Source organism: Rhinopithecus roxellana, chromosome 10, assembly GCF_007565055.1.
Source record: "Rhinopithecus roxellana isolate Shanxi Qingling chromosome 10, ASM756505v1, whole genome shotgun sequence".
Classification (NCBI taxonomy): domain Eukaryota; kingdom Metazoa; phylum Chordata; class Mammalia; order Primates; family Cercopithecidae; genus Rhinopithecus; species Rhinopithecus roxellana.
Window position 1 is genome coordinate 39,200,754 of NC_044558.1, and position 14,809 is coordinate 39,215,562.

General features: G+C 39.1%; 1 protein-coding gene across 1 annotated transcript in view; it reads right to left on the reverse strand.

Annotated features, from left to right (window-relative positions):
• LGR5 (leucine rich repeat containing G protein-coupled receptor 5) overlaps positions 1 to 14,809 on the reverse strand; it is a 148,311-nt gene that overhangs the window by 79,396 nt on the left and 54,106 nt on the right. Inside the window, exon 2 of the mRNA XM_010370727.2 lies at positions 1,090 to 1,161. Within this exon, the coding sequence (XP_010369029.2) occupies positions 1,090 to 1,161 (72 nt within the window). The remainder of the gene's footprint in view (positions 1 to 1,089; positions 1,162 to 14,809) is intronic.

Sequence of the window (14,809 nt, forward strand, 5' to 3'; positions counted from 1 at the left end):
ATTTCAGTAGTAAAACGATAGCATTTCATAAAACATAATGCCGTCAAAAATAAATATAGATAAAACTCCAGAGGGGAGAAATTTCAATATGTTATCCTCTTATTCTCTTGAGAAAATGATTAATGTAGTATAATTTGGTTATGATGAAACATTCTTTCCACCTCCCATGGTAGATTCTGGGGTGCATTAATAATTTAAATTACCCCCCAAATTAGACTCTGACTTCAGGATTTATAAAGAAAATATTTTCAGAAGAGGTCGTTACCTAAACAGTTCCTTTAATCAACAGTCAGAGGACTGACTCAACTGATGATGCCAAACGTTCTACACCAGGGCTGTGATGGGATATCACCTCCTTATCCCCATCATTCAAAAGCGTAAAAGGATCAAGTGAATTTTTAAATGCAGATTTTTGATTTACACAGTTCTTTTTCATCTTGTGAAAAGTGGTTACTAGACTTAATCAAAATTCCTCTGTGCATCATTAACTAATTTTAGCTTCCTCCTTTTTTAGTTTTTATTTTTAGTGTTTGGAAGAGCCCAGTTTTAAATCTTCTGTGGATTTCACATTTTTATACTGAAGCCTTGGGGGAAGCTAAATTTAAAAGTAGGGAAATAGTAATTAAAAGTGATTAGGACAAGAAGTTTTGGTGCTATACAAATGTGGACTCAATTCTCCCTGTCACAAGCCGAACCAAGCAGGAGTTTTTGGTTTTGATTATAGCTTTACTTGCGATTTTAATAAACATGAACCAGTATTCAAACTTTTAATATCCTGCTGCTTAACTATTTCCAAAGAGCTATCCAGTTCTTTTAAACAGGCTTTGTTTTAAAATTTTAATTTGTTTGGCTCAGTCTCACCTTAGAAAGTTGTAGCCTTATGGTAAACTCTTTTATAAGTTGATTTCCAGAATCATAAGCAATTCTATTTTTGCCCCCTCCCAACTAAGTGTTTCCTCATGTTCCGAAACTGTTGGTGCTGACAGGTTTTCTGCCTTGTTTTATCTGGTTCCCACAGTAAGTATGAGAGACAAACACAAGAATGTGCCCAGTGTTGACTGGATGCATCAAGACTACAGTGATACTTACAACTCCTCCAGGAACCGGAGGCTGGGCAGGGGATTCGGGAGCAGCTGACTGATGTTGTTCATACTGAGGTCTCTGGAGGGGAAAACAGACAGCGTGTGAGGAGCAGCGAATGCCACCACAAGGAAATCCAGCTGTTCAATTCACACATTTCCAAACAATATAGTAAAATGAACTCATTCCTCTGCTTGACAAATGAATCGCTATTCTACGTCTTAAATATATTCCTTTTCTCTAACATTCCTGGCAACATCATGGACTCTCTATCAAATTAGAGACTGTAGGAGGAACTTACATGGAATTCAAAATGATTTAGGCCATTCATGGGCATGGTTGTTATTCTTTATGTTTAAAATTATGTGAGTGGACAGCAAAGGAAACAGACATAACTCAACTCTAGACATAACTTTGTGTCTTGCTTTAAATTGTGTGACAAAGAGAAATGTCTTCATCGTGCAACTCTAGAAGTCCTGTCTCTCTGGGACTTTAAGCACCTTGTAAAAACAAATGCTTTGATTCAAAGAAACTTAAAAACAACAACAACAACAAAACAAGACAAAAAGCCTATTCCCTCCTTCTAACATGTTCCTTTTGCAGGTTCTCAGATTGCATTAAATAAGTGAAATGAACCATAAAACGAGGGTGTAAGGTGATCCCGCTCTGTAGCACACTTCCTGCTGGGCCTGCACAGTAGTTCCTGGCACAGGAAACAGCAAGCCACTTTAGGCAGAACTCAATGAATTTTTGTTTTAAATGAAACTCTGTGTAATTATATTTTATTCTTCCCCCCCCCATCTCTTTACTGTCTCTTATATAACCCCACAGCATCATGGATATATGCCCTCTGTATCTCAGAGGCCAAAAGACTGACAGCTGGACAGATTCTAATCAAGACCAACTCAGATTTTATGTAGTCAGCTACAGGTCACTTAAGAAATGACTTGTTGCACGAACCTGAAGATTCAGAACTTATGGCATTGTATTCTCAGACCAGGCCTGCATTAAAATTTATCTTGAGAAAAGATAATGAAGTTCTTTTCAACCTGAATTATTGCTTTTATTAAAGTGGACACATGCATTGCACCTAATCAGCTGATTCCATTCGCAACATTTTGGTTCCTTTATCAAATATTGACTTTACATCAATGACGCTAAGAATTGAAGAATCATTCACTCTTTGCCTTTAAAAAGTCACAATAATGTGCAAAGAATATAAAATATTTTATTAATTGTTTCAGAGTATGGTACCACCCCGAAATTGCTATTAATTTTATTATCTGTTAGTGAATAATAAATAATGAAGCCAAGTAAATGCTATGTTCTTAAGCTAAAACTAGACAATACCATAAGTATAGACTATACATTTTTGCATTGTCCATATTCAGAAGTCTGGATTTTTCTGGCATTGTCTAGATAAATAAGTCAAGTAATTGATAAACAATTTCATTTTTTTCCCAAATATTCCTGTGAAATAGCACAGTCATTAAGTTCACTGAACAGCCATGTTTTAAACTGATCAATGCAGTTTCTGGATTCCTCACATTGATTATAGAATCTCTGCAAATACTTGATATTTCTCAGGAATATTCACTTTTTAAAATTTGATATCCTACTGATTTCCTAAGAGGATCAAGGTGGTTTGATTTGGGGCCATGTCTATTGGTAACACAGATCAAACCAGTCTTGACATCAAGACATATGGTGTGGAGAGCATAGATTTTCTCTCATATTTTTCTGTGTGATGTACAAATCACTTCAGAACAAACATTGATCTTGTCTATCTGCAGAAAGCTCTAAATAGAACATGGTCGTTTACATATTAAGGTGATTCATAAGCACTCCACATTATTTTTAATATTTGTTACCCTATTTCAAGTACTTGGAAGTGAGGCTTATGTAAGCATTCACCCTCTGGTTCCCACCTGAACACTTCTTATGGCAGAGGAGACTAGGGCAGCAGAGAAAGTGCAGGCAAGCCTGAGAAGAGCGTCTTGGGTGGGAACCTAGACTTTCCCATTCACTAGCTGCATAATCTTGGGAAAACCAACCTCATTATGCAGCCTTCCTTATTTTTAAACAAGGGTGTCTCTATATTAATAGCTTGAAACCCTATGATTAGCCATTTCCAATCAGAAGGGAGTGACTTAATTCTTTTCTCAAAAAAGAAAGTACTTGGCTGGGCATAGTGGCTCATGCATATAATCCCAGCACTTTGGGAGGCTGAGGCAGGTGGATCACCCGAGGTCAGGAGTTTGAGACCAGCCTGGCTAACATGGTGAGACCACATCTCTACTAAAAATACAAAAATTAGCTGGGCATGGTGGTGGGCACCTGTAATCCTAAGCTACTTGGGAGGCTGAGGCAAGAGAATCACTTGAACCCAGGAGGCAGAGTGAGTTGCAGTGAGCTGAGATTGTACCATTGCACTCCAGCCTAGGCAGCAAGAGCGAAACTCCGAAACTCCATCTCCAACCAACCCCTTACCACCTGTTTTCTAATACAGGCTGTTTTCTTTTAAAAAGCCTCTAGCAGTTTATATAAACTTGTAGCAGAAAATAACCTTTTCTTTTTTTCTTTTTTTTTGAGACGGAGTCTCGCTCTGTCGCCCACGCTGGAGTGCAGTGGCCGGATCTCAGCTCACTGCAAGCTCCGCCTCCCAGGTTCACGCCATTCTCCTGCCTCAGCCTCCCGAGTAGCTGGGACTACAGGCACCCGCCACCTCGCCCGGCTAGTTTTTTGTATTTTTTTTTTAAGTAGAGACGGGGTTTCACCATGTTAGCCAGGATGGTCTCGATCTCCTGACCTTGTGATCTGCCCGTCTCGGCCTCCCAAAGTGCTGGGATTACAAGCTTGAGCCACCGCGCCCGGCCGAAAATAACTTTTAATAGCCATGATCTAAGACCAAATGAAATGGGCCTCTAAAATAAAATTCAAAATAGGCAAGGTAAAAATTAATTTGCCTGCATTTGCTTTTTTCCCTTCTGTGTGCACGTTTGCATTGATGTTAAAATGCAATTATGATTCTCCAGCTTAGTGTATTCCAAACTATCCATGGTGAAAGATGAAATTTTTAAAATTTCTAATTTGCTGTGGACTTACACTATTATAAACTATAATAAAAATTGATTACTAACAAGATAAAATAAAAATACAAAGATATACAAAATACAAGGCTCAATATTTTATTATGTGATTTAACAGAAATAGTTAAATAACTACAAAAGTTTCCAGACTTTACTCTGAAATTCTTATCTGTTGTGGATCAGTAAAAACAGCGGTGGCCTGGGGTGGGTCCTTGTCTTTGGCAAGCAATGCTCCTCTTGCCTTCATATCAAGAATGGTGAGGCTTAAATTACTTTTAGCCTGCTCATCTTTGACTTACAATGATAGAACAGAGAATGTTTGGCTGCTAGAGAGGACTGAAACTCACCAGGTGAGAATGCTTATTATAGATGAGGAAAATGAGGCTCAGTGAGGTGAGGTGGCCTCTAAGTTTCAGTGCAATATTTAGGGGGAAAGCCCAGGCCTAGAATCTAGGTCTAGGCCTTAGGGTTTTTTGTTTTGTTTTGCTTTTGCTTTCTTTATTTTTGTGTACCACCTTTCTAATTTTTGCAAAATATCTTCATTCTGACCTTCAGATTATTTTTAAACTGTTCCTTTTATTTTTCTATAGCATTTGGTCTTTTTGACTCCTGGTACACATATAACCTTAGCAGAAAATGAGAGGTCTTAAAATAATTTCCAAGCCGGTGCATTATTTACTCTTTAAGTTATTATTTTAAAATGCTCTGTTTTTTTAAAACCACATCTTGCCCATGATTGAGTTTCATAAAAATCAATGAAGCCACATAATGAATTTCTTGATGTTTTGTCAAGATGTAGAAATTAATTTTGAAGAAGTGGTCACTATGTAAAAGGATTTTGTAAGAAATGGATGATTGATTTCCACTGTGACAAGATGGTCAAATAAGTTAAACCGTTCTGCTCTGTCTCTGATCCACCGCTTATCTATGCTATACTACTGATCACATCTAGAAATCTAGAATAGACATTGCAAATTCCATGAGAGCAGTTGTTATATATAGGAACCACCCCAGGAGCTTTAAAAAATGTTGATGTCTGGACTGGCACAGTGACTCACACCTGTAATCCCAGCACTTTGGGAGGCTGAGGTGGGAGGATTGCTTAAGGCCAAGAGTTTGAGACCAGCCTGGGCAATATAGGGAGACCTTGTCTCTACAAAAAAAAAAAAAGAAAAAAGAAAAAAAAATAAGCTAGATGTGGTGGTGTGTTCCTGTAGTCCCAGCTACTTAGGAGGCTGAGGTGGGAGGATCACCTGAGCCTGGGAGGTTGAGGCTGCAGTGAGCCATGATCCCACCACTGTATTTCAGTCTGGGCAACAGAGTGAGCCTCTGTCTTAAAAAATGCTGATGTCTAGGTTCTATCCCCAGGATTTTGGAGTTAATTGATCCACTGTGGGCACTGGAGTTTTTAAAAGCTTTTCAGGTGATTGGAATGCTCAGCCAGGACTGAAAACAACTGCCTGGAGTAACCCTAAATTTTCAGGCCAGTTCTCTGACCTCTGCAACTCACTTGAAATTGAGGAAGCTTATGATGACGAAAGGTACTGTTTCTTATGAGTTCCTATGGGTTCCATCCCAGCAGACAGTATCTTTCCCTTAAAAATGTTTTTGTTACTTGCAGCTCTATTTCTTTTTCATTTGACAGATGTTAATTGAGCATTAATGTTGTCAGGTTTTATTCTAGGAACACAGTGGAGAATATATCTGAGTCATCTTTAACTTTTCCCTTTCCCACCATCCTACGTCCATAAGCCCCTGGTGTTAATTGCACTACAGAGTTCGCTTCTGGATCTGGCCCCTCTTCTTTCTTCTTGTCTGCCTTTGGTTAGGCCAAAGGCAATACTGCTGAAAACTGTTCTGCTCTCCATGTTTACTGTGTCTCCTCATTCTGGGTCATCTTCTACACCATGGCCAGAGCAGTCGCCCTGAGAAGTCTGTCTGCTCATCACTCTACACAGAGCCACTGCTAGCCAAAAAGAAATGCAGCCCCTCAGGTAGATGAATTAAAAGAGGACTCCCTCTCCTGAGGGGTTGGAGAATTAAAGAAAATATCCTCTTCCTCCTGGGGTAACAGCTACAGAGCAAGCAGGGTGAATGGCTTGGCAAGCAGAGCTCAGCCTAGAGTTTAGACCCCATGAAGGAGTCTCTGTGCAGGATACAACCTGTCCAGCCATAGCCATACAGCACAGTGCTATCTGAGAACTTCTGCTGGCTCCTGCCTCTGGGAGGAAATGATGCCCAAACTCCATAGGCTCTTCACAATCTGGCTTAATGTGGGTTTCCATCTTGATCTCATGCCACTTTCCTCCATGCAACGTGTGATCTAGTTACATGGAAATTCTTACCGTTTCCCTTTGCATGTGTCTTTACACGTGTGGTTCTCTTCCCTGGAATGCATTGTCCTCTCCAAATCCAAATTACCACTCCCCCATGTCTCTTCCAAGGCCATTCAAGATCTAGTTCAACAGACCCTTGTCATTCTCACACAACCTCTTATCTTTCCATCTTTGTTGTTTTCTATTTCAACCTCCAGTCCTTTGATACTTCCTGTATCAAAGCTCATCTTAGCCCCAAAACCTAGGCTGTTGATCTCCTGGATCACCATGTCACCAACACTCTCAACTCCCTAACCCCTGTCTTTTGTTTTACTTTCCTGGAAAAACCTCAGCTCTGGAAAAACACCACAATTCCTTCATCTTCTCTGTTATTATCCCAGGATACTGAGTGCTACCAGAAAAAAAAAAAAAAAAAACAAAAAAAAAAAACAAAAACTCATAAATGTGCAGATCGGTGACTATAAATTCACGGTCTTTGTGTGTTTGTAACACCAGTGCCCAATTCTGTGCTTTGCTGTTGCTCAGCTTACTCCCATGGGAACTGCTGCCTTGAACCTCTTCATCAATGACCACCCCCATCATGCTTATGGGGCACCTGTCCTCTTACTTCATGGAAATAACTGGGATTCTTTGGACCACCAAGGATATTCTTTGTCCCCTGCTTACCACACCTATACCTTCCTCCTTATTAGCCTTCCTTATGGATCCCTTCCCCTTTAGCATACTACAGCACATTACTGTGTGCTATGGACTGAATGTTTGTGTTCCCCCAAATTCATATGCTAAACCCTGAATCCCTAAGGTGGTGATATTCAGAGATGGTGCCTTTGGGAAGTAATTAGGTGATGAAAGGGGAGCCCCCGTGATGAGATTAGTGTCCTCATAAGAGACATGAGAGAGCTCCGCTGTCTGCCATTTAAGGATACAATGTGCGTAAAGCAGACATACTAACCACTACACTATGGAACCATGTTAAGGATACAGTGTGAAGTTAGCCAACTGAAAACTGAGGGAGCTGACCCCCAGAGGACACTGGATCTGCTGGCACCTTGATCTTGGACTTCCTAGCCTCTAGAACTGTGAGATATACGTTTTTGTTGTTTAAACCACCCAGTTTATGCTAATTTGTTGTAGCAGCCTGGACAAATGGCTATACTGCCTCTAAGAGCATGAGGTATAGAACTGTTCTGAAATAAAATGCTCTTGGAAGCAAACTCTCTTTGAGTTTTGCTCACCTTTCACAATGTTTGTTTTTGCTTGTAATTAAGTTTCCCTCTTCAGTTGATCCTATTTGTTTTCTTTCCTAGGGATTCCTCAAAGATTCTCATTCATTGAAAGGTGCCCTTCTACCCCCATGCCCAAGTGCCACTAACTGCTGCTTCTCCTCTTTTTCCTTCTGCTCCCCGCTTCTTTTCTCCTTCTTCTCATTCTTATTCTAAAGTATCTTTCCTATCATTTCTATGGATTTGTTGTGAGGGAGATGACTAAAGTAGATACTTTGTTCATCATCTTAAAATTCAGTCATAGTTGAGATTTGGTATTTGAATCAGTGAATAAGGAAGCCCTTTCTTATAGTGTTACTATTTTAAAAAATTAAGGAAACAAACAAACAAAAAATGGATGCTCTTTCTTTAATCTCACCACAGTTGAAGACAAATATTTACTTCTTTGGCAGCAAAGTGTAATTCCTATTTCTTCTGAGTACAATCATTTTAAATTTGTCTTTGGAGATCCAGTAACATTTAGCTCTCTGCCAGATACCTTGGATAACAATGGATCTAGGCTGGAGACATTCCAGCACTTTTTAATCGATCACTTTTCAAATATACTTCTAGAGATAATATGCTTCTTGTGAATCTCAAAAGGCAAGATGCAGGCTTGAGTAGCATTTTATTATAGTATGAATAGTATTATTTCCAGGTACTTTAAAAATGTTATCATTTATAATTCTAAAACACTGTATCCTTAAGAATTTTTTTTATTGAAGTATAACATATACAGGAAAATGCATAAATTCTGTCTCCAGCCTGATAAATTTTCCTTCCTCCTTCCTTCCTTCCTTCCTTCCTTCCTTCCTTCCTTCCTTCCTTCCTTCCTTCCTTCCTTCCTTCCTTCCTTCCTCCCTTCCTCCCTTCCTCCCTTCCTCCCTTCCTCCCTTCCTCCCTTCCTCTCTTTCTCTCTTTCTTTCTTCTTTCAACCAAGGTTTAACTCTGTCACCCAGGCTGTAGTGCACTGGCATGATCATGGCTTACTGCAGCCTCAACCTCCAGGGTCCAAGTTATCCTCCCACCTCAGCCTCCTGAGTAGCTGGAACCACAGGTTTGCACTACCATACTCGGCTAATTAATTTTTTTTTTGTAGAGATGAGGTCTTATTGTGTTGCCCAGGCTGGTCTTGAACTCCTTAGCTCAGTTGATTCTCCCACCTTGGCCTCCCAAAGTACTGGGATTACAGGCATGCTACCACGCCTGGCCCCTGATGAATTTTCACAATATGAACACACCTTATGAACTAGCACAAATCAATAAATAGAATATTGGCATCACCTCAGAACCCCCTCATGTTCTCCTCCATTCATTGCTCCTCACCAAAAGTAATCATTCTCCTGACATCTAACACTTTACATTAGTTTTGCTTGTTTTTAATCTTTCTATAAATGAAATCACTTATAGACATTTTTATGTCTAGCTTCTTCACTCATTATATTGGTTAGATTTATCCTTATGTTGCACCTAGCAATCCTTTATTCCTTCTTTTTTTTTTTTGAGACGGAGTCTGGCTTTGTCGCCCTCGGCTCACTGCAAGCTCCACCTCCCGGGTTCACGCCATTCTCTTTCCTCAGCCTCCAAGTAGCTGGGACTACAGGCGCCTGCCACCACGCCCAGCTAATTTTTTGTACTTTTAGTAGAGATGGGGTTTCACTGTATTAGCCAGGATGGTCTCTATCTCCTGACCTCGTGATACGCCTCCCTCGGCCTCCCAAAGTGCTGGGATTACAGGCGTGAGCCACTGCGCCCGGCCCTTTATTCCTTCTTAATGCAATATAGTGTTTCATTTTATCATCACACCACAATTTATGTACCCACTCAACTGTTGATGGAGATTTGGATTGTTTTCAGTTTGTGACTGTTATGAACAGTACTGCTATATTCTTAAACAAATTTATTGAACATTCATAAGTGTACGTATTTGTTAGGTACATATCTAGGAGTAGAACTGCTGGGTATTGGTATATGCATATGTCTGCTTTAATAGATACTGCCACATAGTTTTCTAAAGTGGTTATATCAATTTATACTCCCGCAAGTAGCCTATAAGAATACCAATTATTTCATATCCAATAGTTTCCATTTGTTGTCACCAAAATTGGTATCATTTCTCTCTCTCTCTCTCTCTTTGTTGAGATGGAGTCTCGCTCTGTTGCCCAGACTGGAGTGCAGTGGCGTGATCTCAGCTTACTGCAACCTCCGCCTCCCAGTTTCATGCCATTCTCCTGCCTCAGCCTCCCAAGTAGCTGGTACTACAGGCGCGTGCCACCATGCCCAGCTAATTTTTTGTATTTTTGGTAGAGACTGGGTTTCACCATGTTAGCCAGGATGGTCTCGATCTCCTGACCTTGTGATCCACCCGCCTCAGCCTCCCAAAGTGCTAGGATTATAGGCGTGAGCCACCGTGCCTGGCCTTTTTCTCTTTTTTATTTTAGTCATTTTGGCATGTATAGCGATATCACATTGTGGTTATAATTTGCATTTTCCTCATGTTTCATAGAGCTGAGCATCCTTTCATATGACTTTGACCATCAGGATACCTTTTTTTGCAAAAGAGCAGAACATTTTATCTTATTTGATGACTTTTGAATTAGAAGTAAAACATACTTGCTGTAACAAGTGAAACTATACACTGATATGTAAGGAAAAGGCTGGTAAACTTTCTTTTTCTAATATTACTCTCTTTTTCTAATATTATTTCTCCTCCGGTTTCAAAGGAATTCTTTTGAAAGAGTTAATAGTGTAATAGTTAAAAGTGTGTATTCTGTAGATATTTTGCCTTAGTTTGAGTTCTGGCCTTGATATTTCTGAGCTAAGTAACCTTGAGCAAGTTATTTAACATCTTTGTACCTCAGTTCCTTCATCTGCATCATCTGTGAAATAGAGATAATAGTATCTACTTCATAAAATTGTTATGAGAAATGTTAAAGTAAAATTAAAATGGAGACCAGGCCTGAAAACTTTCTGAGCAAATAAAACCAGTTAGGGCTTAAAAGTAACCTTCCTCTAGCTTAAATTGCAAATATAGGTGGAACCTGACTGGGGTCACACTCAGATATAAGCTAAACTTGACTGGGGTCATTTCTGGTAAATGCTTATGTTGAACAGAAATTAAACTTAACTCTAGTTAATCAGAAGCAGCCAACTAAGATATAATTATGTGACTAAGAACTTCCCAAAAAAGTACCCCTCCCCAAAAGATAACTGTAAGTCAATCAGATTTCTTTGTTTTACTTTTGCATCTTCCCATAAATGCTTGCCTCTGATGTTCTGCATTGGAATGCGAAACCTCTGTTGGTCTGGTGTTCACCAACTCATGAATTACTTCTTACGCAAATAAACTCTAAAATTTTACTGTGCTTTAGATTTTCTTTACGTTTGGTGTCAGAAGTGGGATTCAAAGGAGACACCCCACCCACCCTTGGACCATGCCACTGGGTGTATCAAGGAACCAGGCAAAAGGTACCTGCTGAGTCCATGGAGCTCACTGCTTTCTCACTGCATCTGGAGGTCCTGGTTAAGTCCCTCTCAGATTTCAAGTTCCACAATTTGCGTCCTGAGCGCTCCAAGTTTATCTGAATCATTTTATTCCCTGTTGGACCCAGAGATCAAATTTGAGTGCTTGACATAATCTAGACTGGGTCCAGTCTAGTACACTAGTGCAGAGAATAGATCTGGAATCCAGATTGGGATCTGGAGGTTAAACTGGGTATTCAATAGGAACTAGACTGAGTTTGTAGTTGGAAGCCTCAGGTAGATAGATTTTAAAAAGACAGAATATTATGGGTTTGTCAATATCTAAGGAGTCTGGGACTTCTCTGCTGGGAACACCATCAAATTTTATGTTTAGAAATTATAGACCCCAAACTTGTGCCTTTCTAGAAAAATGGGTGTGCCTACAAGAAATAATTAGAAGTTGCAGTGGCCGCATTGGGGAAATTTTAATATAGATAAAATTGTTCACTTATGGGACATAATGGAAAAGAATGGATCCTAAATACCTCAGAAACAATGGCATGCAGTTTTTGATTGGTATACAGAGGCTTACAAAGAACTAGCTGATCCAAAATTGCCTCTCTAAAAGACTCTGTACTAAAGCCAGGCTCAATGGTTCATGCCTGTAATCTCAACACTTTGGGAGGCCTAAGTGGGAGGATTGCTTGAGCCTAGGAGTTCAAGACCAGGCTGGGCAACATAGTGAGACCTAGTCTCTACAAAAAAAAAAAAAAAAAAAAATTAGCTGGCCCATGCCTGTGGTCTCAGCCACTCAACAGGCTGAGATGGGAGGATCACTTGAGCCTAGAAGGTCAATGCTTCAGTGAGTTGTGATGGCACCACTGCACTCCAGCTTAGGTGACAGAGCATGACCCTGTCTCCAAAAAAAAAAAAAAAAAAAAAAAAAAAAAAAAAAAAAAAAGCTTATTTACTAAAATCAAATAAGACAACTGAAAAGCTTAAGCAATAAATTGAGGGCAAAAGTAAGGAAATTATGTGGTAACTGATGTGACTTTTTTTCCTGCCTTTATTCTCCTCTACCTAATTATTCTAAATTCACAAATTCCTTTGTGAAACCATCTCTTTCTCCTAAACCTACTAATCCTTTTGCTGAATTACGTTTTTATCTGGAGAACAAAGAGAGAAAGGAAGTTAAGTAAATGCCTCATAAAGTTAGGCCCTCAGAATACCCAGGTTTGGTTCTTATAAATAATTTTACTCCTTGGTCAAAAACTGAACTCAGAGCCATAGCAAAATATTTTCCAAATTGCAAAGAAAATCCACAAAAATTTTCTGAGGAATTGAGAATTCTCGTAGGAGTCTATGACCTTGGATTTCCTGATTTATATCAGTTTATACACATAATATTAAGACACAGAGATGTACACAAATGGATAAAAAGAGCAAGATGGGATAAGCCTGAGGAAAGGACTGCTGACTCTTCAATAGTTACTTCTAGGGATGGTAAAAATGATGCCAGAAAAACAGCTGAAAAACTGCTGGAAATAATCCCTATTGTTTTCCCACAAAAGATTGGTCCATTATTCAACTATGTATACAAAGAAAAAGAAATAAATTAGTTTCTGATCACAAGCTAGATTTGTTAAATATTCTGGTCTTAAAATACAGCAGGGAAAATTTCCTGTTGAAACTAAAATAGCTCTTACAGCCTTATTCATCCATGGACTCTGACCAAAGCTTGGTGACCTGATTAAAAAATGAAAGATTGGATGGGAAGTTACTGATACAGCTGAATTAGTCATCATGGTTGAACATTTTTAGAGAGCTTTAGAACAAGAAAAAGGTGAAACGCTGAAAGAAAAAATATCAAAGGCTTCTATGTTTACAGCTGCAACAGCTACAGGGACAAAGTCCAAGAGGGCCTCTTCATTCATATCATAACTCAAAATCAAGAGGTCCTGAACAAAGAAACCCTGTACCTTAAGATGTCTGCCATCATTAGAAATAGGCCATTGGAAAAAAGATTGTCCACTCTAGTATCAGTCTCTAACTTCCTCTGTTAGAGAAAATTCCCAACGCTTTGACTCTCAAGACAATAATTAACATGAATGGGGTTCTGAGGGATTCTCTGGTAAGTTACTTCCTATAACACCCTTATGTTTTTAAGGAAACTCAGATCCAGATCAGTGGGGAGTCATGTATACACAGTGTTGGTGGATAATGGAATCACCTTATCGACTTTAAACCCCATCCTAAAAAACCAACAGATATCTTGGAGTAAAAAAATATTTCTGTGGTGGGGGTTTCAAATCTAGTTCAGAGAATTCCTATCACTAAACCAGCTGAAATGCTGAACTAGTTTCAGAGAAGCATGCCTTCTTACTATGTGACACCTCTCCAGTATAGGTACTGGGATGAGATTTGCTTTCTAACCTGAGAAGACACATAAAGCTCTCTTCAGAAGGAGAAATAACCCTAGAAGTCTCTGATCCTCCTGAACCTAAACTGCTTTGTTCTTACAAGTGGGAGTTGATAACATTGAAAGCCAAACTTATACCAACCCCAACCTTTCCAGAGTTCCCCAATATCTGTGGGCTTCCTCTTCCACTGACAGAAAAAAAATAGCAAATCCTGAACCTGTAAATATCCAACTAGACCATTCTAAGCCATTGCCTAAATTTCTCCATTTACCTCTAAAGTTAGAGGCAATCCAAGAACTTTCACCAATTGTAGAGGAGTTGATAAAACAAATACTTGTAATTACTTGTACTAGTCTCTATAATACTCTAATTCTGTTAGCTAAAAGAACTAATGGATGAAGTTGGAGATTTGTTCAAGACTTGTGTACAATAAATAAAATTATAATTCCAAAATTTCCTGTAGTTCCAAATCCTAACACTTTGTTATCTAGTGTGCCTACAGCTGCCAAATGATTCACAGTGATAGATCTCTGCTCTGTCTTCTTTAGCATTCCACTTGATAAGAAGAGCCAATACTTGTTCACCTTTATTTGGAAAAACCAGCAATACACCTGGACTGTAATGCCACAGGGGTCCACTGATGCCTCATGTTATTTTTTTCAGGCATTACACCAAGACCTGTCAATCTCACAATTTCCTAGAAATTCTACTGTATTTAACATGTAGATAATTTATAGTTATGTTCTTCTACCAAATAAAACTCTGTCATAGATTCAACTTCTTTCTTACAACCATTACCTTACAAGGGACATAAAGCCTCCGTGGGAAAACTTTATTCTCTAAAGAAAAGGTCTATTAAGACATGATTTGACTGAAAAGAGAATTTTCCTGTCACCTGAAAAAAAAAAGTCAATCCAAGGTTTCCCTAGACTCATGACTAAGAGATAATTAAAAGGATTCCTTGGACTTTGGGAATGCTATAAAACTTGGGTCCTCAACCTTTTTCTGTTGGCATCCCCCTCATATAAACTTACAAAAAAATCTGTCTTAAAGTCTGTATTAGTTCATTTTCACACTGCTTTGAAGAAATATCCAAGACTGGGTAATTTATAAAGAAAAAGAGGTTTAATGAACTCACAGTTCCATATGGCTGAGGAGGC